The sequence below is a fragment of the Diospyros lotus genome, chromosome 12 (genome assembly GCF_014633365.1).
Source record: "Diospyros lotus cultivar Yz01 chromosome 12, ASM1463336v1, whole genome shotgun sequence".
Taxonomy (NCBI): domain Eukaryota; kingdom Viridiplantae; phylum Streptophyta; class Magnoliopsida; order Ericales; family Ebenaceae; genus Diospyros; species Diospyros lotus.
Window position 1 is genome coordinate 15,227,665 of NC_068349.1, and position 27,381 is coordinate 15,255,045.

The 27,381-nt window shown below is 33.5% G+C and overlaps 3 protein-coding genes across 3 annotated transcripts; all 3 read left to right on the forward strand.

The window, feature by feature from the left end:
• The first annotated feature begins 4,064 nt into the window (after positions 1-4,064).
• LOC127787520 (uncharacterized) lies at positions 4,065-5,057 on the forward strand. Its single transcript, XM_052315579.1, has one exon. It carries the CDS (start codon positions 4,065-4,067, stop codon positions 5,055-5,057), a length of 993 nt encoding a protein of 330 aa, XP_052171539.1.
• Positions 5,058-5,150: 93 nt separating this feature from the next.
• LOC127787521 (uncharacterized) lies at positions 5,151-7,840 on the forward strand. Its single transcript, XM_052315580.1, has 4 exons — positions 5,151-6,280; positions 6,381-6,701; positions 6,799-6,898; positions 6,977-7,840. The coding sequence occupies exons 1-4, from the start codon at positions 5,151-5,153 to the stop codon at positions 7,838-7,840; spliced, it is 2,415 nt and encodes an 804-aa protein (XP_052171540.1).
• Positions 7,841-8,717: 877 nt separating this feature from the next.
• On the forward strand, positions 8,718-9,906 carry LOC127787522 (uncharacterized). Its single transcript, XM_052315581.1, has 4 exons — positions 8,718-8,915; positions 9,444-9,584; positions 9,666-9,779; positions 9,880-9,906. Exons 1-4 carry the CDS (start codon positions 8,718-8,720, stop codon positions 9,904-9,906), a joined length of 480 nt encoding a protein of 159 aa, XP_052171541.1.
• The last annotated feature ends 17,475 nt before the right edge of the window (positions 9,907-27,381 follow it).

A 27,381-nucleotide genomic window follows, 5' to 3' on the forward strand; every position in this document is an offset into this window, starting at 1 on the left:
TAAGGACTAGTCAACATTCAAAATATATAAAGAATATTGTTACAAAATTTTTGATTTTTTTTTATCTTTTATGAATTTTTTATTAAAGTAATATTTATAATATATCAAATTAATTTATTATAATTATTAGATTTATAATATAAGTATTTTTTAAATTAATATTAATTTAAAATGCAATGATTTAAATAATTTTATTATGAAATTTTAAATGATTATAATAAATTATTAATAAAATTATTTAATAATTTTACATTAATATAAATTTTATTAATTAAATAATAATACTAATTATTTTAATTATTTTAATATTATATAAATTTATATATAAATTATTAAAAAATAAAATTTATTCCCGCCTCTTAATTTCCCTCCCCCCCGTAAAACCCTAGTTTCCCCCCCTTTCCCTTCCCCCCATAAAACCCTGCCCCGCCCCCCCTCTCTCCCTTTTTCCCTCTTCTCCCTTCTGCGTACCCTTTTTCCCTCTCTCTTGTGGCTAGCCCTAGCCCTCGCCCTTGCTCACTGGCTCGACCTCACTGGCTCGCCCTCACCCGCTAGCTCGCCCTCGCTCTCGCCTGTTACAGCTCGCCCTCGCCCTCGCCCTCGCCCTCGCTCACTGGGTCGACCTCACTGGCTCGCCCTCGCCCCTCGCTGCTCGCCCTCGCCCTTGCTCACTGGCTCGCCCTCACCGGCTGCCTTGCCCTCGCTCTCACCTCTCGCAGCTCGCCCTCGCCCTCGCCCTTGCTCACTGGCTTGACCTCACTGGCTTGCCCTCACCGGCTGCCTCGCCCTCGCTCTCGCCTCTCGCAACTCGCCCTTTCCCTCGCCCTCGCTCACTGGCTAGCCCTCCCTCGCTCACTGGCTCACCCTTGCTCACTATCTCGCCCTCACCCGCTGCCTCGCCCTCTCGCTGCTCACCCTCTCCGTCGCCTCTCGGTTGGTAGTTGGGGAGGTTGCATCTCGGCTACTTGATCTAGCTCTCTAAGTCTTGCTTTCGCTGGGTGACTGGGTTGCTCGCCACTGTGCATTGACATTGGGACACTTTGGTTCAATCTTTTGAGGTTTGGTTCAATCTTTGGTGTTGTATTCTATTCGGGTTCAAATTCAATGCTAGTGACAAAAAATTCTTTTGTTTCAATCTTTGGTATTGTATTCTTGTTCTTGGCAGATAGGCAGTGGCCAGTGGACATCCCTTCGTACTCTAGAGATCAAAAGATTAGAGGTAAGTTAATTTATTTGATTATGTTCTATTTAATGTGTATTTTTATTTTATTTTGGCTAATTTAATACCTATTATAATGAGTTTAGCAATTATGACTTTAGTTTTTTTGCTAATTGTTATTTGACTACTTCACTTAGTTAGGAATTGTTGTGGTTGAGATATGTTAATTGTGGCTGAAATTGTTGAATGTGATTGAATATTTGAATTGTTCATGCTAAAATTGTTAAATTTTTTTTTATGTGATATAAATATTTATTTATTTATTTTTTAATATTTTATTATAAAAATAAAATTTAAATATACATTAGGATTTAGAAGCCCATTTTTAAAATCTCAGTTAAAAGACAACAACAGATGATATAAAAGACAACAACAGAATTATTATCGTTAATTTTAAGTACTTGTATTTTTATATTTAATGAAAATATAATGACAACAACAGATATGTTAGTAATGTAATTTACTATTTATATTTTTAATGAAAATGATATTTGAATGCTCACTTGCGACAGTTCTGCAATGTATTAATGTGTTGTATTTATATTATATTAATATAAATATATAAAATATTGATATATTTTATATCAATATATTAATGTGTTGTATTTGTATTATATTAATATATAATGTATTAAAGTGTCACAAGCTAGATGGTATGAAAATGGTTTCTATGAAACAAATGCAAAAATGAAAAAATAATATTTTTTAAAATACAAGAAATAGAAATGAGTAAATAAAATAAACAAACATAAATATAAGTTCTAATCTTTAACTTATTGATTAAAAATAAATAATAAATTTAAAAAAAATAATTAAACATAACTTTGTTCGAGACAGAAGTATAACCTAATTTCGTGGACGCAAATGAGTTTTCAAATAGTAAATATATTTTTGATATTTTTTTAATATTATAAAATAATCTCAAAATATTTTCGTAATTACAAACAAATCCAAAAATGATTTTTTGGTGTTTCTCGATGTTTCAATACATGAAATGTTTCGAAGATGAGCGTTTTCATGCATTGTAGATCACAAATGAGTATCCAAATAATATTTCATGTATTTAGTTCAGACATGTTGAAGTTACAAATTGATATAGTACATACAAATTTTATAATAATTTTAGTTAAAATTAATGATAATAATTCAACTTAAAATTAATAATACCGAAGCAATCCGTTATTGGAACATAGGACAGTGCCCACATAATAATGTATGTACGTAGGTAAATGGGGTTACTTTCATTTTCTTGGTCACGAGAATGAGTCTAGAAAACAGTTGGGTTTTTCCCTTTTCCACACCTGCCTTAGTCCAATCACCCCACTATATAATATTTGAAACCTTTGAAAAAGTCAATTCTCTTAAAAAAAATTAAAAGTTTCCTTCTAGCTAACAAAATTAAGCCACTTAATTCCAAAATAAAAAACAGTGTTCGAACCCAAAATGGGATCTATTATGATTGAATGTTTTTTTTTTTTCCCTTGTGGAATGACTTGGTCATAAGTCAAGAAGTGACCAGTGGGGTTTGAAGAAGACAGAAACCTGAAAACCAATGAACCTATGTATCTTGTATGAACCCAACAAAATAAAGATTAATAATGGGAGAAAAACCCAATCAAGTAGAGAAAAAGAAAATTAAAGAAAAAACACACACACACACAAACAAATAAAAGTGTTGGCAAGCAGTAGAGGCTGCTGGCTGGCTGGCTAGCTGGTTGGCTCATGCAAATTGATACACACAAGTACTCTCCAATGACCCCACAAGGAGGAATATGCACCCACCTTTCTCACCTCAACTAGCTTTTGGGGAATTTCATGCTCCACTTTTCACAAAAATTTTGCTTTATGTATCTTCCAACATTTGATGTCTTTTTTACTCATTACTCTTAATGCGTTCCTTGCTAGCTAACAAATAATTCTAAGTTCTTGCATTTATAAAGGGTATTTTATTTTCCCTTGTTTATCTGATCATAAAATCTATTGAATTTTTTCTAAAATAATATATTATTGTCATACAGTGGGATAAGGCAAGGCAATATATTATTTTATTTTCCCTTGTTGACATTTAAGCTTCAGTTAAAGCTTGTTTAGTTCTCGTTTATCGAATTTATTTATTTTATAGGATGATTATGAAGTGTATGATGTGTTGAGAATTGATGATGTTGCATTGAGAATTGATGATGTTGCATATATTGAAGTGTTAAATTTTTGTGTTTTTTTTTCTTACATAGGGTGTAGTCCATTTATAGGGGAGACTTTGTCGAATTTTGTCTAAAAATTATATTAAATAAAAAATATAATTAATTAAATATTTTTTAGGTATTTAATTAAATTTGTTGGAACTTAACCTTAGATTCCCGTTCGGTGACTTCCTCGATGGAGCGAAGAGATCACTGAATTGTCCAGTTGGACAATCTGGAAATTTGGTGTCGTGTTGTGTGCCCAGCGAATACGCATTAATTTACTCATGCATGGTACGAAAATTCAGTAGCATTTCTTGTTGTTCTCCGGTTGCATATAGGAATATGTTTTGATTTATGCAATTGACTCAAATTGAGTTTAACTTGTATGAATCAACACATAATCTTTATCGTGCATCTGGAGAACTATGCTGAGATGCTGCTGAAATTTCGTATCGTGAATAAATGCGTCCGCTAGTGGTCATATCACGATTCATTTCCGGATGGGATAGGTCATAACCTTCAAATTTTAAGGGGGAGTTATAAGGAGTAATTCAGTGGAATAATATTAAAATAACTCAAATAAAAAAAATATTATAATTATAATTTAGTAATTTTTTATTATTTAATGGTACAGGAAAAAAATGAGATCAAATCGTCAGTGGATGTATATCAGGCGTAAGGAGGATGGTTATGTTTCTACGGAATTTATCAAGGGTGTTGAGAAGTTTGTTAATTTTGCTAAGAGTCAACCAGAGTGGATGAATGGGAATAAGATTAAATGTCCTTGTAATCAACCAAAGTGTAGGAACACGACTTTTCGTGACCAGGATACCGTGACAAGTCACTTGCTCACCAAAGGTTTCGTACCGGGGTATTATGAGTGGACACTTCATGGGGAAGTTATTGCTACGATAGATTCGGTCGATATGTCTTACTCAGCATCAACGCTTGAAGCAGAGCCAAGCAATTTATTTGAGACTATGGTAATGGATGCTGCCGGGCCTGATTTCAATCCGAATATGGAGGAGGAACCTCCAAATCCGGAAGCTCAAGCATTCTATGACATGCTTAGTGCTGCAAAAAAAGAGTTATATCCTGGTTGTCAAAAGCATACGCAGTTGTCGCTTGTTTCTAGATTGCTTAGCTTTAAGTCAGAACACCATCTATCTGAGAGGGGATTTAATCAACTTTGTGAATTACTTAAGGAGGTTCTTCTTGAACATAATACGGTGATTGATAATTTTTACAGTACTAAAAAACTGGTTCGAGGGTTAGGCCTTCCTGTTGAGAAAATTGATTGTTGTAGGAATAACTGTATGATTTTTTGGGGTGATGACAGTGATTTAACAGTATGCAAGTTTTGTCATGAGAATCGATACAAGCAAGTTGATCAAGCTGACAGTAGCAAACGACAAAAAACTTGTGTTCCTTATAAGAAGATGCATTATTTTCCTTTAACTCCTCGGCTTTTGAGATTGTATGCATCCAATTCAACAGCAGCAGAAATGAGGTGGCACGCAGATCATGTGGTCGAAGATGGCGTCATGCGTCATCCGTCGGATTCCCCTGCGTGGATTCATTTTAACCAGACTCATAGGGAATTTGCCGCCGAGAAAAGGAATGTCAGACTTGGTCTTTGTACTGATGGGTTTTAGCCGTTTGGTCAATCTGGGAAGCAATATTCTTGTTGGCCTGTCATTGTCACGGTGTATAATTTACCACCCTGGATGTGTATGAAGGATACAACAATGTTCTTAACGGTGCTAGTGCCAGGACCAGAGAATCCTAAGGCAAAACTTGATGTTTTCTTACAACCCCTTATTGTAGAGTTGAAACATTTGTGGGATGTTGGTGTGCATGCATATGATATCTCATTGAAACAAAATTTCCAACTGAGAGCGGCTTTGATGTGGACCATTAGTGATTTTCCTGCATATTCAATGCTCTCGGGGTATAGCACGGCAGGAAAGTTGGCATGTCCTTATTGCACGATTCACTCGGACGCATTTTACCTATCAAAGAGTCGAAAGATTTCATGGTTTGATAACCATCGAAAATTCTTGCATCAAGATCATCCGTATCGACGGAATAGGTATGGATTTCGCAAAAATACTTTGGTAAAAAAAACACCACCTCCTGTACTGTCTGGACCTGAGATACTTGCTTCCTTGGATGAGTTGGGTTTAGTGAATGCAACACAACCCAATGCTGCACAGACTAATGCAGATAACAGTCATGGTAGTGGTTGGAAGAGTAAGAGCATTTTTTGGGATTTACCTTATTGGAAAACTCAACTTATTCGACACAACTTGGATGTTATGCATATAGAGAAAAACGTGTTCGAAAATGTGTTCAATACAGTGATGAATGTACCAGGCAAAACTAAGGACACAGTAAAGTCGAGAGAAGAGTTGAATCAATATTGTCGCCGCATTACTCAATCAACTTTTACTCTGAACAAGAAAGAAAAAGCTGTCCTGTGTGTGTGGGTAAAAAATCTAAAATTTCCTGATGGGTATGTGTCGAACATGGCTAGATGTGTTGACACAAAGAAGCTTAAGTTGTTTGGGATGAAAAGTCACGATTGTCATTTGTTCATGCAAAGGTTGGTGCCCGTTGCATTTCGAGAATTACTACCGCAAAAAGTATGGGAGGCATTGACTGAGTTGAGTCTTTTCTTCAAAGATTTGACATCGACCACTATTAAAAGTGAGCATATGATGAAATTAGAGAACGACATCCCTATCACTTTGTGTAAGTTGGAGCTCATATTCCCTCCAAGTTTCTTTGACTCTATGGAGCATCTTCCAGTCCATTTGGCTTATGAAGCAAGGATAGTAGGTCCAGTTCAATATCGATGGATGTATCCGTTTGAAAGGTACTATTTATTAGATTGATAATTTTTTTTTTTCCTATTTTATAAGAAACATATTTATTTTGTAGTTCATTTATCTAATTACTATATACATTTTATATAGATATCTTGGAAAGTTGAAGAAAACAGTTAGAAATAAAGCTCGAGTGGAAGGCTTTATTTCTAATTCATACGTTGTGGAAGAAGCGTCATTGTTGTGTTCTCATTACTTTGAGGACCATGTTGTTACAAGGCATACACGAGTGCCGCGCAACGATGCTGGTGTTGTAAATGAAAGGGATGACCAGGAGGGGAAGTTATCAATTTTCAAGCATCCTTGTCGACCATTTGGATGTAAAAAGTCACGAATGTTATTCGGTGAAGAATATGATGTTGCACACAGATATATTTTGATGAATTGTCCAGAAGTTGAGCCGTATCTGCAGTAAGATTTTACTAATTAATTGTTGTTAATTTTTAAATTATATTTAAATTGAATAGTCTAATGTAGTTATTTTCATTTTTCTTTTTAATTTTTCAAGAATTTACGATGCTGAGCTAAGGCAACGTAATCTCGGCATTGGTGACCACATCATTGAACAATTAACAAATAAGGAATTCCCTTCTTGGTTCAATAATTATGTGAGTTGATTAATTAAAATATTAATTCCACTCAATTTCTTATATAATTATTTCTTATATATCTGTTTTATTTAATAGGCTCGCGATCCTACGAACAATGTGACCAATTCATACATAAGGGATCTCGCAAAAGGACCTTTTAACACTGTTACAACGTACCCTGGCTGCTTTGTTAATGGATTTAAATTTCACACGATTAGCCATGGTTCGAATAAAGGCACTATGAATAGTGGCATGTGCGTTAAAGGATCCAACTACGATGATCCCGAGAAGGACTATTATGGTCGGATAACAGAGATTGTCGAGCTCGAGTATCCTTCAGTATCGTCATTCAAGAAAGTTGTATTGTTCAAGGGCGATTGGTTTATTCCAACTTTGAACGAGGGGGTGAAGATTCATCATGCACATAAGATTGTCGAGGTCAATGAAAAGAAGAAATGGAATACAAACGAGCAATTTGTATTAGCTTCTCAAGCGATTCAAGTATATTTTTGCGAATATCCAAGCTTGAGGCGTAACAAAAGCGATTGGTTGGTTGTAACAAAAGTCAAACCAAGGTTCATAGTAGAGGTTCCACAATCTTTTAATAATCAAGAGGCGACCCTTCCACGTGAAGCGTTGCCTTACCAAGAGGATGACGTGGAACTACACGATATAGCAGTTGATGATGTCCAAATCCTTGAGACAGTGAATGATGGTGACCACGCTGATTTAAATGATGAGCCAGTTATGAAATCAGAATTTGATGAAGCTCCAGAGTTGAATGATGAGCAAGTTTTGAGATCTGATTCTGAAGATAAATCTGAATCGTATGATGAGCAAGTCTTGCGATCAGACTCTGAATATGACTCTGAATCAGAAGATGAACAAGTTCTTGAATTAGATTCTGATGATGACTTAGAATCTAATGACACGGATGTAGACTTATATGATAGTGATTAGAGGTGAATTTTATGATTTAAATACTTATGTTTAATTATTAATGATATTGATTTTGTTAATTGATTTATTTCATTATAGGTACTAGTTCATCTCCTGTGCGATGCACGAAAGTTCATATATATTGAATTTATTTAAAATTAGCAACCTCACAATCATAAATTCTATCTACAGTATACAAATTTCAAGAACTACACATTTTTCACAAACTAATAGCTAATTTAACATATGATAAATATAAATAGCCTATACAAATATTAATTTTGTCAAAATAACTTAAATAATTTATTAAAAATAATTCAATTTTCCCCTACAAACTAATTATTTTTCAAAATTAAGTAATAACTTAAACATATATAAGATTTGTATTTTTTTTGCATGGTTCTGAAATTAATTAAGGGTTTTAGAGTTTTGAATAGTGGCTTTATTGAGAGAGAATGAGAGGTAATTTATAGGAAATAAAATAAAAAATTAAATTTATTTTTTTAAAAAAATTACTTGGTAGTCGGTATTTGGCGGTATTACTTGATATCTCAAGATTTTTGTCGATTTAAAAAAAATCTTATTTTTTTGTAAATTATTTTAATTAAAATTTTATGTTAATATTTAAAAATTAATAATATTGATTATATCTTACCTCTTCATATACCAACATGTTTATACATTCTCCAAACATTATTTAATTATGAAAAAAACCATATACAGGTTTCAAGAACTATACGTTTTCCACAAACCTATATTTAATTAATGATTTATAAAAATTTGATTTTGGGTAAGAAAAAAATAAATAAAATATAATAAAATATCAAAATAGAAAGTGGAAATGGGCGGGAAAAAATTTTGACGACATTTTCGTTATAATATATATATATATATATAGATGACAGGTGTTAGAGGACGATATCGTGCAGGACGCAGTGGTTCTAGACCTAACTCGTCTGGGTCTACTGCTGCTTCCACCTCATCTACTGCAACACCACATATTTCGGGGGATATTTCATTGGCCTCTCTCCCATCAGTATCTCCTGTTGCTACCCCTGCAGTTGCTTCTTCACCGACCCTTCCTACAGAGTCACCAGTACATCCATCATCTCATTCGACTGCCAGTCATTTTACATCCGAACCATTACATGTTATAGAGCAAGATGGCGATGGGTAACTTTAATTTTTTTAATTTTTTTTACATTATGACATGTATTAATTTTTATACTAATTATTATTATTTGTATATAGGAGCATCTTTTGTCGTATAATAAATATCTCCCATATTATATCGACAATCTTCAAGAAACGTCTTCATAAGGAAGGTCATGTTTGGAAAGAAGTGCCTTCGGAGACAAAGGGCTTGTATTGGGATGAATTTGCGGTATTAAATTCAAATTAATAATATATATATATTTTAACTATTAATGTAGAAATGTTTAAATTATTTAATCTTTTTTTTTTTTTACAGAAAAATTTTCAGTGGGATCCTACAATTGATGCATTAGTGAGAAGAGAATGGGCACAAAAAGCAGCGAAACGATATATCGACAACATTCGTAAGTGACATGCCAATGGAAAACCGATCTTTGTGCCAGATGATGTTTGGGATAGTTGGATGCAGAAATGGGAACAAGATGAAGCTTTCAAGAAACGGTCTGCACAAGCATCGCTAAACCGTTTGAGTGAGACAGGTGGCCTTGGGGCTGGTCCTTCCCGCCATACTGGGGGTTCTATATCTTCAGCAGAGCATAAAAGACGAATGGTGAGAAATTTAATTTATTTAATTTGTTAATATTTAATTTTTTTTATTAACATGGTTAATTTTATATCACTTTTTTTTTAGACACATGAGTTTGGGAGAGAGCCTACACTGATTGAATTGTTTGAACGAACTCATTCTAAAAAAACTGAGGAAGGACAGATCGTGTATGTCGACAGACGTTCTTCGAGTGTCGCTGTAAGTTTTTTTTAATTGTAAGTAATATTATTTTTATAATTAACATAAACTTTAATATTCATAATTGATTTATTTTATTTTCTTCATTAAACTGTTGTAGGAAATGTATGGACAGTTGTTAGAGTAGGCAACTCAACCAAATGAAGGGTCTGAGGAGCCTTAGCAGCCAGATTGTGATCAGATATTCATCCAGGCTGCCGGGGGGAAAAATAAGAAGAAGAGGATTTATGGCACAGGATCTTTATCCCAATCAAAATTTTCTGACGTTGGCAGCTCATCCTCTGTCTCATCTGGTCTTAATGAAAACCCAGTTATATAAGAAATGACAGAGAAATTAAAAGTGCAATCGGAGCAGATAAATTCGCAGGCGGAGCAAATAAATTCACAAGCAGAGCAGATAAATTCGCAGGCGGAGCAGATAAATTCGCAGGCTCATGAGTTGAGCGATGTTTGACGACAGATGTTTGAGATGCGATTTTTGATTGAACAACTTACTGCATCTACTCGCGGTATTGTTCCTTCTTCTTCTTCTTCTCAGCCACAATCGACTCATCAACCTAACTCACCTAATGTTGATGATGATTTAGATGATTAGTTTTTGCAGTTATTTTTATGTAACGATTGGTATGTAACAGACAATTATATTAGCATTAAATAGACAATTATTAGTATTTTGTTTGAATATTAATTTTTATATTATAAATATAAATTTTAGAATTTTTATATAATTTGTTTAATAAATAATTATAAATAAATTTTAAAATTAAAAAATATATAACTTTTAGCGACGGAAATAAATTGTGTCGCTAAAATTTAAAAAAAAAATTAATATATTGCGACGGAATTATTTCGTCGCAGTAAATTTTTAATATATTTTTTCAATTTTTTTAATTTACTTCAACGACGGAACATTCCGTCACTACAATTAATTCTATAAAAATTCTTAAACTTATAGCGACGGAATTTTCCGTCGCTATAATTAATTGAATAAAAATTCAAAAAAATTCATAGCGACGGAATTTTCCGTCGCTATAATTAATTTAAAAAAAATTCCAAAACTACTAGCGACGGAAAATTCCGTCGCTATATTAATAATAAAAAATTCTAAACTAATAGCGACGGAATATTCCGTCGCTAATAAAAAGAATTTCTTATTTTTTTTACAAAATTGCGACGGAATATTTCGTCGCAATATTTTTAAAAAAATAAGAAATTCTTTTTTTTATTTAGCGACGGAATATTCCGTCGCTGATATATTTTAAATATTTTATTTTTTAAAAATAATAGCGACGGAATATTCCGTCGCTAATAAAAAAAGAATTTCTTATTTTTTTAAAAAAAATTGCGACGGAATATTTTCGTCGCACTTTTAAAAAAAATAAAAAATTCTTATTTTTCATTAGCGACGGAATATTCCGTCGCTATATTTTAAATATTTTATTTTTTTACAATAATAGCGACGGAATTTACCGTTGCTAATAAAAATATAATTTTTTTTTATTTTTTTTTGTAAAATATTGCGACGGAATTTTCCGTCGCAATTTTTAAAAAAATAAACTTAGCGACGGAAATATTTCCGTCGCTAAGACGTCGCTAATATAGCGACGGATCTGTCGCAAAAAAAAATTAGCGACGCAGACTTTAGCGACGGAAAAAGTCCGTCGCTAAAGACATTTTGCGACGGATTTTTGGATTTCGCGACGGAAATATTCCGTCGCTAAATCCCGAAATTCTTGTAGTGTTACCATCTCATGTTTTTTTCTTGTCAGACTCTTTGATCCTCCAATGTGTGGGATTGTCAATTTAGATCGATTTTCACTATTTTTTAGACACATCTCCAACATATCTAACAAGAACATCATTAGTTGAATTATAATTATTTAGTTGTATAAAGATTAGTAATCTTGTTTAACAATAAGAATATAAATTTTAGTTATCTCCTTTGGAATAATAAGTTAAATAGAGTTTATTACCTTTATTCAATATAATAATGAACTGTATTTGGCTATAATATAACCTGTGTGACAATTTAAATATACAATTTTTTTTAATCAAAAAGAAGAAATAAAAGTAACTTATATGATAACAGAATCTTCATTTTATTAGTATTTTGGCAAATCAAATGACAACTATTTTGAAAATAAACAGATAATAGAATCTAGAAATGTGTATGCCTTCAGGAATATGAATGTTATGATGTTGAAGGGTTGAATAGCTGTATCATCTGTTCAGAACAAATTACAACTAAATACACAGACACAAATATGGAACAAATGAATTAGCTGTACCATCATCTGTTTAGAGGGTAAGTATCACAAAAGTAAAGGATGCCCAGCTTTTGCATTTTCCATTAAAGATCAGAACAACCCGACTAAAAAAATAATAATAATAAAATTTGATGGCTTTTCCCTGTTCCAACATTAAAGTTTAAAGTTGGCCCATTTTGTAAATAAGTTTAAAAAACCAAAGGTACACCCAACAGTATATCCAATTAATAGTATTCCAGATGCCACTACTCAAAGCTGTGTAAGGTTTGATATTTCATCTTCCAAATAATATGTATACTTGACAAAAAATTCATTCTCCCAAAAAAAAGAAAAAAAATAAAGCATTAAATAACAGTAACTATATAAAGGGATTTTCAACCACAACTTTTATGATAATCAAGATGATGATTTAGCTTCTCTAATACGTCCATGTTCAACTTTTATGATATTCAAGATGATGATTTAGCGTACCTGAAAGTTGGTCTGTGAAGCTGGAGGAAGCGGAACCGAGGCCGATCTGGAGGTGGTGGCGACAACCGGAGGCAGAGGTGGAGGCAACGACGACAACTAGAGGCAGAGGTAGCGGCGAAGACCGGAGGCGGAGGTGAAGGCGGAGGCAACGATGACAACCGAACGCAGATGCAGTGGTGAAGACCGGAGGCGGACGCTTAGGTGGAGGCGGATGGGTCGACGACAACGAATGGGTCGACGACGATAGAGAGAGAGAGTAAGAAGGGGGTAACTTAGGGTTTTCAGAGGGGAAATGGGGGGATTTGGGGAAAGCTCGCTGAAATTTGGGGATTTGGGTGGGGGGAATTTTTTGATTTTATTTAAAATATTTATTTGTCAAATGAAAATAAAATTATTTATGAAAATAATATTATTAATTATTTGATTGAATTTTACTAAAATAACTTATGATTATGATAATTAATAAAATAATAATTTAAAATGTGGTATTAAAATAATTTACATTATTACGTCAAATTACTATTTATTTAAAAATATAATTATTTTATAAATTTAATAATTATAATAAATTAGTTTGATATATTGAATTATTTATTATTAGTTTCTCACCTCAAATAATTAATTTTTTGTATAAATAAGAATTACATTAAACAAATATCGTAAAGCATTTACAGATTACCAGAGTAGATCTCGAGTCTCACAAAAAAATAATAAGACAAAACTTGTAAACAACGAAAGTAAACTAAACACTGGAAAGAGAATAAATTTTAAAAACTAGCGATATACGACTGTTATACAAAGAGGTTAAGCAATGATTGACAAAAAAAACAAAGAGCCCGACGCACAAAGACGAGCATTGAGAGAGTTTAGAAATGATTTTGATAATACATGTGTAAAAAATAAGGACCCAGCGGGTCGGCCCAATCGCCTCAAGCCTAGTAGGTCCGAGCCGAGCACGTTAAAGCAAGCTCATATATTGCTAAAACTTGAACTCAGATCGTAGAACCAAGCGAGCTCCCAGCAAGCTCTCAGCAGTGCTTCTAGCGAGCTCTCACCAATATTTCCAACGAGCTCCCAACGATGCTTCCAGTTAACCGGAGATAAGGACCTACTTACTTTATATGAGGCAAACCAGATCTCCGATAATACGGAGCCCAGCCCCGATTTCATGGAATTGATAAAGACATTTTGTCCTCATGATGTCATTTTACCACTTTTGAATTTTATGTAGTTGTAAACACCTCTCACTATAAATAGGAGTCAAAAACACCATTGTAAAGGAGGACATTAATCATAATGGCATACTGTTACTCTGTCATAATCACCAGAGGATAGTCGTGGAGTAGGCATCTTTTTGACTGAACCACGTAAAAACTTTCTGTGTATGTTCTATTCCATTCCTCCTCCTTACATTTCGGGCTTATATCCTCATTGCGGGCCTACGAATCATGGTCAGCTAATTCTGTACGTTGACAATATATAATACAATCTCTTGATATTTTTCAAATGTAGTGTTTGTTTACATTTTGTACACATTTAATAAATATTATCAATAATTAATTATTATATAATATTTGTAGTGTGTGTTTATTATCAATAATTGTACACATTCAAATGTACTATTTGTTTATATTTTGTAATTTAAGTATGAAATCACAGATACGTGTATACCCACACATATATAACATTTATGGATAAATCACCCCCAAAAAACACTTAAAAATAAATTCATTGAATTAATTTAAATAAATTTATTAAAAAATAAAAAGTAGAGTTAAACATATTTTTTAAAAAAATTTATACATTTTTAAAATTTTATATATTTTTAATATAAATATTAGATTATTTTCTAAAATTTTGTGATGGTTCTTCAAAATCGTTGATAAATTTGATTTTTAATCATTAAAAAAAATTAATATTAATAATTTTTTAATTATTATATTATTTCTTAAATTTCTTAAATTAAAAATTAATTTTAAAGGCAGTTTCTGACCCCTATAAAATGATAATTTAAATTAAATTTAAAAATTATTCAAAACTTAGAGGCGATTCTAGGAAACTGTCGTTAAATTTAATTTTTAATTTTTAAATTAATAATTTATCGATAGTTTAAGACCGTCGCAAAATGATAATTTAAATTAATTTTTAAATTATTCAAAATTTAGCGGCGATTTCAAGAAACCGTTGCTAAATTTAATTTTTAAATTTTAAATTAATGATTTTAGCAACCATTCTTGACCGCCACAAAATGATATTTTTAAATTATTCAAAATTTAGCGGCGGTTCTACGGAACCGCCGCTAAATTTAATTTAAAATTTTTAAATTAGCATTTTAGCAGTGATTTCTGACCACTACAAAATGATAATTTTAATTAATTTTTTAAACTTTTAATTATTTTATAAATTTTATGGCAGTTTTTATAAAACCGCCACAAAATAAGAACTTAGCGGCGGTTTTAAAACTGCCACAAAACACCGTCTTTTGCGACGATTTTTAGAACCGTCGAAAAAAAATTGCTGCTAAATACCTATTTTTTTGTAATGTTTCCACAAACACCTAATCCACTCTCCCAAGATCTAACAACCCTTAGGGTTCCACTAAATCAAAATCACCAAAGTTTTCACATTAGCTCACCTTGAAAACTAGATACACATCTAGATTACAACAGGTTCTAGGCAACCGCTACACTAAAGTTTTCTCCTTAACTTACCTTGAAAACTAGATTCACCTAAATTTTAATGGTTCTAGGAAAGCTATACAATTCTTAATGATGATTTAAATGTTTACAAATAAATTGTCCACACTTGGATGCAAATAAACAATTAAGCACAAAAATATACAAACCAATAATATTTAAATAAAATATACAAATTAGTGACCTTGGAGAAATTTAGAGTAGAATCGAAAATATTTTTCTCCTCTTGCATTGTGGCTCTTCGATTGCTGTGCAATAATATTTCGTGAGCCTCGGAATGCTTGAATGATAGCTTGAGAGCGTTTGGGATCTTTCAAGTGTTTTGGATTTTCAATGGAAATATTTGGTTACTCAAAAACGAGATTAGGGGGTATTTATAAGTATTTTGAGCACTTTTTCAACGGTAAAAAATCTAACCGTTATAGGTTGAATCGTTTAGAAGTATAACTTAAAATTAATATGAGTACATATATGACTAAGATGCTTGTAGATCAATTGGCGCGCGTGCGCAAGGACATCCTTGAGGTGCTGGGTTCGAATCATAGGGTATGTAGTTGGTTTGTTAACTTCTTTTTGTGATACATAGCCCTAATTTTTTTTATAAATTAATTTAAAATATATTTAAAAAGTATTTTTAATATAAAATAATATTTTTGATAATACATATGCTATAAACAAATATTTAATAAATTACTATTAAAAATATATTTAAAAAATATTTTTAATAGAAAATAATATTTTTGATAATACATATGCTATGAAAAAAATTTAATAAATTAATCTTAAAAATATTAAAAAATATTTTTAAGAGAAAATAATATTTTTTGTAATATACATATTATGAAAAATATTTTATAGGTTAATCTAAAAATTATAAAAATATTTTTAATAGAATATAATAATTTTGGTAATACATATGCTATGAAAAAAATATTTTATAAATTAATCAAAAATAATTCGATATTAAAATTAATAATTTCAAGAAAAATACTGTTTTTATTAATCACCAAAAATACTATAATTTTCATATTAAAAATTTTATTTTTATTAATAATCAAAACTTAATTAATATGAGCAAGTTAGCTCAATAGATTGTACTTGTATCAGTATGTATATATCTCGAATGATGCGTTGTGGACATCATATATGGAGGTTGTCATGGTCCTAGAGGCTTTCATGGATTTATGTAACACAATTATACTTGTACTAAAACTATATAGTGAAAATCCTTGATATTTAGCTTTCAAGTTCGATCTTTAGCTTTCATTGGTAGGGATTTCCAAAAGGCCCTTATGTGTTATTAGCTTATATTTAGCATCGTTGTATATTTGGAAAACAGGGTATTATAGCTCTGAGTGAAATTATCAACTAGGAGAAAGATGGCTACTCTGTTAAGAATGGCTTATCAGGAGGAAAGTGGTCACTCAGAGTGGAAGCTTGCTCCTTCTAGGTGAACTCTAATCATGAATAGGGGTTAGAAGGCATACAAGGATTTCTCACCAAGGATTTCTCACCAACGTAGACACTCCGATGCTTAAGTTAGTAACGGATGAAGACAAATGCTCCGAGTGGATTGCAGGGTACCTCTAGGTGGAAAGTGTGTAGGGGGTGAGTACAACAGATAAGTAAGAAGCTCACTTGGTAATATGGAGAAGATCGATTTTTACCAAAAGTGGCAATCCCTTGTTCTGCCAAGAGACTAGGTATTTATAGGCGCGATTCCTGAGAAATTCTCATGGACCATGTGTCGCATCAAGAGGTCTATGGCTTTCAAATGAGTGTTGGATGGAATTCCCATAAAGGAAACCTTTCAGGTGAAAGTGAGTCTAGCTCCAGGTGAAAATTCATTCCACCCTGAGGAAACCCTTTAAGTTGTATTTCTACTTGAATTTTGGGCATGATAAAATTTCAATAGGATTAATTTTAAGAGTGAGAATGAGTTCATGGGCTTATATTATGAATGGACCTAGATGCAATTGAGATTTATTTGGTCAGTGTGTTAGGCCATGGAAATGGGCCACGGCATGGGCTGAGCCCAATTGAGGAATGAGATTTGAATTTTGTAAAGAAAATCTTAATAAATTAAAATGGCTAGCAAATGTCAATACTACCCTTGGTCTTCCTTTGTTCGTCGTTAGAGGAGAGGGGTAGTTAAGTCATTTTGTCAAATTTTAGGTGTAGGTAATTTCTTCAACTTTTTCTCCTATATTTCTCCTTACTTCAAACTTCTCGTTTCTGTGTATTCGTCTTGGCTAATAGGAGCTTCAAGAAAAGAGATGATTCTTCTACATCACAAAAGTCATCAGGCAAGTTCCCTTGCACCGTCTTTTATCTTCATTGAAGCTATCCTATATTTCCATTTTATTGATACGAGTATGTTGTTGTCCTTGCCATTCCAGCTTACTGTGCTTAACTTCTGTTAGCATTGTATGTGACTCCCATTAGTTGAGTTCTGTGCAATATTCTGTATCTTTTTGGGGTCTGATTGTGGTCTCAAATGGGTTTGTTTTTCACCCTAAGTTTCCTTCAGTGAATGGCATTTTATTGGCCTAAATGTAGATACTGATGAGGAATGCCAACTATTGGAGTATCAATATAAGAGTTTAACCGGATTTTTAAATTTTTTTTGAAAAACCAATGAAATGGCAACATAAACATAAACCAAAAACGCCTTTGTAAGACTCGTTTCAATGTCCATATGCTATCCAAAACTAAACTATGTCATAGGGATTTATGATAGGGCTTAATTATATAGATATTTTTATTTAATTTTTATCTTAATCTTGTGTTATTTTTTCTACATAAATGTGTATTTATATGGATTTTATATTATTTTAATCTCTTTTTGTAGGAACCAACAAAAGATATTATTTTGAAGCTTTTGGCGTAAAAAGAAAAGAAAAAAAAATATTATAAAGTTAATTTCAAAATTAATATTATAATATAATTAAAGTTAATATAATTAATAATATATTAAATATTATATTTTATATTATTTAGATATATATTATATTATATATTATAAGTGACGTGAATATGGATGCACTGGGATTGTATTTCACTTATAATATTATTATATTATTATAATTTGAGGCTTAAGCACCCAGCGACTCATATTTATATAGGGGTTGTTTGTTATTATGAGCAAGATAAGAGGCAATAAGATAAGGTTGGAATGCATTCCGGATCAGGATATGAAATTATCAAGATAAGGTTAGAAAGCATTTCAAGATTTTTATCAAGTTGTTTGTTAAATTTTTTAAAATGTACTAGATGACATAAATGTCTTTTTTTTTTTTTTTTTCTTATCTATAAAGACCAAGATATGTTTATCTTGAGAGGGGGGGGGAGAGATAAGCATATCTTAAAAGATCAAGATAAATGGTCATTAATGATTTTTCTAAAAAATTTCAAATAAGCTTAACAAACATGTTGAAAAGGATAGAAATCCAGGATGCATCTCATATCTTAACTTTTCCACCCCATGTCTTGATTAATAAATGCCCCCATAATAAGAATAAAGTGAGATGGAGAATACTAGAGGTTGGGTGGCGCACAGGAGAAGGGAGATTGGGAGCACTGGAAGGAGGCGCATAATAGATTGGAGGATTGAGTGCGGCGTACACAGCAAGAGAAGAAATTGAAGGGAAGAGGCACATAGTAAGCCTCTCGCACGCAGAAGGCATTCACGCACAATAAAGCAGTCGCACGATAGAGTGATCCAGATTTGGATCAGATCTGGGAATTTCTCCTCTTCTCCATTTAGTTTTTATTTTTATTTTTATTTTAATAATGTCTAGCTAAATTATTTTAGTTAGGGTTTGGATGGATTTTAATTTTGGGATTATGTGATTATTTGTTTAGTTCTATTCAAAACCCGATTTTTATTTGCATGAGAATTTTATATTGTTGTGCTTAATGTTTTAAAAGATTGGCTACATTTTAATGATTTATGCATGACTAACTAAAGGATTGTTATAAATTAGATTCATAGGCAATATAAATCACATGCTAAACTATTAGATCGAAAGATGATTAGCTCATGTGTGGGAATTGAGCAAGCTTCGTGAGTCAAATACCCTTCCGAGATTAGAGGTTTCCAAAGAACTTAATGCTTATTTATTTCGTTGATATCTACTTAGAAATCTGACAGTGAAATTGAAGTAATAAAGGAGTAATATGACTTGAGAAACCTTATTAATTAATTGAGGGAAATCCACCATCACATGCAAATAATTATAAAATACTGTAAGTGTATTTTTAGTTTTGAATCGGGTTGAATAGATAATTTCATAACCTAGATTAAATGAAATCTAAGCACTAGTGCATTTGTTAATTAATTTTTTTCATAAAAAATTTAGTATTTTCATTTTTTTAATTTTTATTCATCTGATTAATTAATTAGTTTAATTTAGGCTAAATTGAAATTGCTTTGGTATTGTGATCTAGTTCTCGTGGGATCGATACTCTTTTCACCACTTTATGCATATTTGACTAGGGTACACTTGCCCGAATTAATTGTTTAGAAATCATACATCAATTTAGTAGGTACACCTTTCAATTCTTGAAGGTCGATGTAGAGATTGAAATCCTCCAGATGGCAGCAACTCTTTACTCAAAACAGCACCCGAACAATTCTTTTGGTTAGACTGAAACTATCCCCAAAACTACAAGGGGCTTATCGAGTCCACGCTCCAGCAAGATGGTGAATCCCAACACTCTCTCTTTGTGTTAGACAAAGAGAGTAAGGGAGATTAGGGCTAGAAATGAAATGGGTTTGAATCAAATGGGCTTCTCAAGCTTGATAGTCTCACTATCAAGAACAATAGCCACAATAGCTATAAGGAAGCAAGATGAGCAATGGAAGAAGGCTAATTAGAGAAGGTTTATGCTCTCTAGGGTTTGCGAGTAAAGTCAATGCAATATCATACCCAATTTCTTCTCCCATTTTGCTTATTTATGAAACAAGCAAACCCTAGTCACCTAAATCACCCACAACCGACAAGGAATCTACAAAATTAGGCTAGAGGCATGGAAGAGACCAGAAGGACGCACATCATCCTCTTCTCATCTGTCCTAGCCACTATCACGACTTGTCCATGACAGGGTCGACCTTCTAATTCTGATTGAATTAGGAGGCTTAAGAATAAAACAAGAACAGAGAGATAGAGGGAGATGAAGATGATAGAGAGAAAGTGAGAGAGAGTGTGAGAGAGAAATTTTGAATTTAATTCATTGATGCATCCCCAAGATAGCCTTAGAGAGAATATAAACTCAACGGTGGGAGGATAGGTCCGCTGTAGCAGATCCTACTTCCTCATTTGGTTGCAACCAACCTTTTTGTCTTTTCCTAGCCACTACACGTGGGACCTAGAGGCTAACTAATCCTCAATAGAAAATGATAACAAAGAAAGCTAACAAATTACAGCAGGAAAGGAAATAACCAAGAGCTACAGCGATAATGAAATTAAAGATAGGTAAATTAGATTCTTCCTGTGACAATTCTCCCCCCTTAGTAGATTTCTTTTCCTCAAGAAATCATGAGGAGGCTGGAAGCTCTCAAAAATTGTTTGAGTAAATCATGCAAGTATTCTCATGAGTTGTTATCTGCTGATCCTTCCTTCCATTTCACTAACACTTGAATGAGTAGGGCTCCCTGATTATAAATTACCCTCCTATCCAATATGGCCTTCGGTTCTTCCATTCTACTCTCTTCCTTAGGAAGGGATGGCAAGGCTATATTCACCGGCTCAGTACCCACTGCTTTCTTTAAGAGAGAGACGTGAAAGACCGGGTGAATTTGGGACTCTTCAAGAAGCTGCAACCTATAGGCCACCTTACCCACAAAGTAAAGTGTCCATAGTATCGAGGACTGAGTTTTGATACTTTTCCTCGTGTGATTGACTTAAGATGGGTGTGTTTCAACCTCAAATACACCGTCTCTCCCACTAGAAACTCTCAATCACTTATCTTTCGATCAGTTACTTGCTTCATTCGGTTTTGAGCGGATGCTAGCTCCTGTTTTAGTTGTTGTAATACCCTTCTCCTTTGCTGTAAATGTTGAGTTCTAACCTAGTCAAGAGGGGGGGGGGGTGAATTGACACCTTTTAAAAATTCTAATGCAAAACTTATGCACGTATATATATGAGAAAACAAATTTAATACAAACCAAAATTATAGTTGAGAGTACGGGAGCACTTAAATACTAGATGGATAATATGATATCCGCCAGCTGTGCTAGTATGTGCTTAGATCCAATATACTCTTCAAATTACAACTTGGTGAAAACATGTGATTTGAATGCACACAATAACAAGACTTTAAATAAAGAATGATCAGTTAAAGCAAAACAGAATATAATACCAAAAACAAACAAGTATAATCAAGCAAGAATAAGTAAAGAGTAGTGAAGAGAAGAAGAACACAGCGATGTATAGTGGTTCGGCCCTTATGGCTTACATCCACTACCTAAGGATTTCCTTCCTTAGGATTTTCAACCAAATCCACTATATGAAACTTTTGATACAACCACTGAAGCCTTCACTTGGCTTCACCACCACCAAACTATTTCTGGAGTCTCATACTCACTGGTTTGGATTTTGTACGCTCTTTACAAGATACAAGAATAGTAGAGATTGAGAAATAGGGTTCTCTCAAAAATAATACAATGAAGTGTAGAGAACTCTCTTAGTTTTCTCTCAAGAAGATAGAGGAAAAGAAAAGACTTAGAGAGAATGAAAATCTTGGCCAATGATGTAGAAAATAATAGGGCTTCCAAAAGTTGTTCCAAAGCCTTCAAGAGATCCTTTTATATAGTGTTAGAGTTGGCTTTCCTTGATCAATCTCAGCCTTCCATGTGTCAAGTCTTCAAGCCAATCTTAGCCCTTCGTTTTGAATTTTTGATTTACCTTCCATAATCAGCTAACTTGATTGATCTTCAAGACCTTTGACTTTTGTAGATCTCCAATCAGCCTTGAATGAGCAAATCAATTCCAATAATGCATGGCTGATTTCAAGGATTAAAAATATCATCCAAACCCTTCATAATTCTTGCAAAATCGAAATTAAATAACAAATGATCAATTCTGACTTCTAGTTGATCTTCAAACTCCTTTGATTGTGCAATTGGCCCCTTAGCTTCCATAACAAGCATAGCTAATTTGAAATTTGAATTTAAACCTCCAGATGGTGTAAAATCTAACCAAATAATGAAGCAAATTTGTCCAACAATGAATATATCAATTATAACTTCAAAAGCCCTTAATTGATCAAGTTTCCATACTAAAAAATGTTGACAAGTAGAGAATTAATTTGTGTAGCTGAATATATGCAAGATATCATTTGAATATTCTCCCATAATGAAGATATCAATTAGCCATAATTAGTAGGATACTTGATTCCATGATTTGAGCCTCCATATCATTTTAATGAGAGAGAATCAGCAATAAAGGAAAGTAATATCAATGAAGGTTTAATTTTCAAACCTTAATTTCCTCCATTAATGTTGAACAGTAATGCTGAATCTTTAACTTCTCCATTTGAATGCAATTCAAAAAAAATCTTCCATATTTAACTGAGTAGAGGAGCTTTTAAGAACCTTTAAATTTACTCCATGATTCTCTTACCATATCTAGACCAACGAGATGATGTAGCCTTGATGAGTGTGCTCCACGTGGTTGCCATGTCATCAAAATGCCATGTTAACAATGCCATGTCACCAAGTTACATATATGGTAACTCCATATAGTGGACTACTCCAATCTCCTCAAAAACTTCCATATAGATCTTTTGAACTTCCCAACAAGGATTCCATATATATATATATATATCTTCTAGACTTTCCATTCCGAGAAGAACTTTCCATACATAGCTCAAATACTCAAATTTCTAGAAAGCTCTCTAAAAACTTGTTTCCATATATAATGAAATCTCTATATCAATATAAGAAGTTTCCATATATAACCTGTGTCAAAAAATCACTAGAGAGTAGCTTTGTAAGCCTTATGAAGGCTTCATGCTTTGTTAGTACATAAAATATAAATTCACATTCACATATGCCAATCATCAATCATCAAAATCTACACTCAACAGTAAATACTCCTCAACTAAGGCTACAGAGGTATGGTTCCCTATGGCAAGTAGGAGAGGCAGTTTATACCCAAAGAGAGCCTTGAATGGTGACATTTTTAGGGAGGAGTGGTGGCTTGAATTATACCACCACCGGGCTAAAGTCAACCACCTGTGCTAGGCCTTGGGTTGTAGGATACATACACACCTCAAATATGTTTCCAAACTCTAGTTCACCCTCTCAGTTTGCCCATCCGATTGAGAGTGATAAGCTGTGGACATATTCAGCTTAATTCCCAATGCTTTCATGAGTTCCTGCCATAATAGGCTTGTAAAAATCTTGTCACGGTTAGAGATTATCATCTCAGGGATCCCATGTAATGCTATCACCTAATCCAAAAAACCTAGGCCACTTCTTTGGCAGTGTAGGGATAAGCCAGCCCTATAAAGTGGGTAAACTTGGTTAATCGCTCTACTATTACTAAAATGTTGTCCTTTCCTTCTGATTTTGGTAATCCTTCGATAAAATCCATTGAGACACTCGACCAAGCCTGTTTGGGTACTAGCAGAGGCTGCAATAGTCCTGGGTAAGCTATATTTTCATACTTGCATCTCTTGCAAGTGCCACAAGCTAACACAAACTCCTTTACTTTTGTCCTTAACCTTGGCCAATGGAATAGTTGTTTTACCCGAAGATAGGTATTTTGAATTCCTGAATGTCCCCCCAATGGAGATTCATGTGGGGCTTGCAAAATCTTCCTCTTGAGGATGATGACACAATCACCTATCACAATCCGACCTTCATATCTTAGTAATCCACCAATGTATACCCTTCCAAATCCTCAGATCCCATGGCCATTCTTTCCAATACTTCCTTCACTTTTTCATCACCTTCATAGTAGTGTATTACCTCTAGACACCAATCCAGAATTACAGCAGTCATGGCTGCATTATTGCCTTCTTCATGACATCTCGATAGTGTATCTACGACCTTGTTTTCCTTGCCCTTCTTATATTGGATTGAGTAGTGCAGACCCATTAACTTGGCCATCCCATTCTTTTGTAGCTGGGTTTGAAGTTTTTTGTTGCAGTAGAAACTTCAAACTTTCACGATTGGTTTTGATCACAAACCTGCCTCTTTCTAGGTAATGTCTCCATCTATCCACTACCATTAAGACCGCTATGAATTCCTTCTCATATATGCTGAGCCCTTGATGTTTAGGGCTTAATACTTGGTTTAGGAAAGCCAACACCCTTCCATTTTGTACTAAGACTGCACCAATACCAGTCCTACTGGCATCCATTTCTAACACAAAAGGTTTAGTGAAATTTGGCAGTCCTAATACTGGCACGTTACTCATTTCTTCTTTCAACTTCTCAAAGGATTCCTCTACTGCAATACCCCAGTTGAACCCTCATTTCTTAAGCAACTGTTAGAGGTTTGCTGATGGCCCCATAGTTCTGCATAAATCGACGGTATTAACTAGTTAATCCTAGAAATCCCCTTAAGGACCTCACCGAGGTCGGTCTTGGCCAAGATATCATAGTTTCCACCTTCTTTTGGTCAGTTCTTACTCCTTCCTTCGATATAATGTGCCCTAAAATACTCTACCTGTCCTTGTCCAAATGCACATTTAGATTTCTTAATAAAGAGTTGGTTAAATCTGAGGATATCAAGGGTGGTTTTAAGATGAGTCAAGTGTTGATCAAAGGTAGAGCTATAGACAAGTATGTCATCAAAGAATATAAGTATAAATTTTCGAAGATAGGGTTAAAAAATTCTATTCATGAGGGATTGGAAAGTAGTTGGGGCATTGGTGAGCCCAAATGGCATCGCCAAGAATTCAAAGTGCCTATGGTGTGCCCTAAAAGTTGTTTTGTAGATATCTTCGGGTTTCATCCTAATTTGGTGATAGCCCGAACGCAAGTCCAGCTTAGAAAAGTATCGAGTGTGATGAAGTTCATCCAAAAGGTCCTCCACCAAGGGTATAGGAAACTTATCTTCGATGGTCATGGCATTAAGTTGGCGATAATCCACGCAAAATCGCCATGTCCCATCTTTCTTTTTAACTAGTAGGATTAGAGAAGCAAAAGAACTTTGGCAATGTCAAATGATTGATTGTTGAAGCATGTCCTTAACCATCTTTCAATCTCATTCTTTTGAATTGGGGGATAACGATAGGACCTATTGTTAACCGATTCTATATTGGGTTTTAAATAGATGGAATGGTCAAACAGTCTGGATGGGGGCAAGGATTTAGGCTCAACAAAGAGATCTTCATAATCATTCAACAGTTTATTAATGATTTCTAAGTAGTGTACCTAGTCTGGCCTCCTTGGGGTGTGCTGACAATAAGGCCGACCTCACCCTGCATCATTTGATCCTCCAATCCTTCCTCGATGGCCGCCATCGAAAAAAATTGTGCAATTGATTCCATCTTCCTTTGAATACTTTTTGTAGCCTTTTTCCAGAGATCATCTAGCAGGATCCAATCTCCTTATTCCCCGATAATGTCACCCTCCTCCCTTCCTTCTCAAAGGATACCTTCATTTTTTTGAAATAAAAATTGATGGGGCTTACCCCCTTCATCCAATCCACTCCAAGAACCACATCATAACCCCCCAACTGTAGCAATCTCAAATCTGCCTTAAACCTTTCTCCTTACATCTCCTAGCAGAAGCCATTACAGGATGACCTACTCATCACCTTTTAGTTGTTGGCCACCGTAACACTCAAGGGAGGTGTTCCCGAGAGTGGACACTTCATTCGCTTGGTGATGCTTTGATCGAGAAAGCTATGGGCAATCCCACTATCGATTAGGATCATGAGATTGCCTTCCTTGGCTTGTCCTTCCACCTTAATGATTTTATTGTTAGCTACTCCCTACAAGGCATGTATGGAAATCTCACCATTGTCTTCTTCTTTCGTAATCTCACAATCCTCTTCCTTTTCTACTTTCTTATCTTCATTCACTTCTAATAAGAGAATTTGCCTTCTGTGATGTTTTACTCTTGTGTTTAGTTTTGATGATGAAAATAATATTCGGTTTTAATCCCTAAGTCATGAGTCAAGTTTATGATTTTCATCAAAAATCAATTTCAAGTACCTTTGTGAAAATGAAAACCAAATGATCTATAATTTTCTAAGTCTGGAAGATCAGAGCATTATAAAGAGATATATATGAAAATGTTTTCATTTTGAAAAACTATTTCTCGATATTTTGATAGCTAGTATTCATTGTTCTTAAAACAATTTTTATTGAATTTTTCAATAAATAGAAGGTATGTATTTTGAGAGTGGTAAATTTGCTAAATCCCAAGTTTGTACTGAAACCAAAATTGTATTTTCTTATGGTTATGGATTTTGATTTTTTGGATATTTTTATTGAATCCAAATAGGGGTACTTTCCAAATAAATGGAAGGTAAATATAAATTAAAGAAAATGAGGCATTTACTTAAACTAAAGAAATGTAAATATGTTGTAATGTATTGGATTGAAATTTCTCTTCATCTATCGACTAAAGTCATTGCATTTGTCGACTATCTCTATTGCTTTTGTCGACTAAATTCCTGCATATGTCGACTATGTGCCTTACATCTGTCGACTATGTTTTGTTTTGTCGACTATTATGTTGGTTTTGTCGATTACTAAAATTATTTTGTCGACTATTTATCTGTATGATGTTAGAAATTTTCTTCATAATTTGGATATGTCGACTATGTGAAAGTATTTGTCGACTAACAGTTCTTTTGGTTGGTTATTTGTCAACTATGCTTACATATCTATCGACTATGCCTTAGTTTTATTCAAAAATATAGTTAACTAACCTATTTAGTCTGTCAACAGTTTCTGTCTCTAACAATCTCAACTGCTAGTTTCTCATTCTCCAACGGCTCAAAAATAGCTTGTTTGGGGCAAAACTTTTGGGAAGCTTATAAATACAAATCAATAAGATCAAGAAGAGGCTAATGGACGAGAATGAATTGATTTGAACTTGCATTTGTACTCGTTTGTATTTACAATGACTGTGCTTCATTTTTCTCTCTTTAAGGCTTTGATCTAAATTTGTATTAATTCATTCAAGCCTTGTTTCCTACTT

Bases quoted from the DNA above. Each gene is read 5' to 3' on its own strand.
- LOC127787520 (XM_052315579.1), top strand. From the start codon at position 4,065: ATGTATATCAGGCGTAAGGAGGATGGTTATGTTTCTACGGAATTTATC.
- LOC127787521 (XM_052315580.1), top strand. From the start codon at position 5,151: ATGTTCTTAACGGTGCTAGTGCCAGGACCAGAGAATCCTAAGGCAAAA. The intron at 6,281-6,380 runs GTACTATTTATT...CATTTTATATAG, and splicing joins TGGATGTATCCGTTTGAAAG to ATATCTTGGAAAGTTGAAGA. The intron at 6,702-6,798 runs GTAAGATTTTAC...TAATTTTTCAAG, and splicing joins GAAGTTGAGCCGTATCTGCA to AATTTACGATGCTGAGCTAA.
- LOC127787522 (XM_052315581.1), top strand. From the start codon at position 8,718: ATGACAGGTGTTAGAGGACGATATCGTGCAGGACGCAGTGGTTCTAGA. The intron at 8,916-9,443 runs GTACATCCATCA...AGTTGGATGCAG, and splicing joins CCCTTCCTACAGAGTCACCA to AAATGGGAACAAGATGAAGC. The intron at 9,780-9,879 runs GTAAGTTTTTTT...AAACTGTTGTAG, and splicing joins GACGTTCTTCGAGTGTCGCT to GAAATGTATGGACAGTTGTT.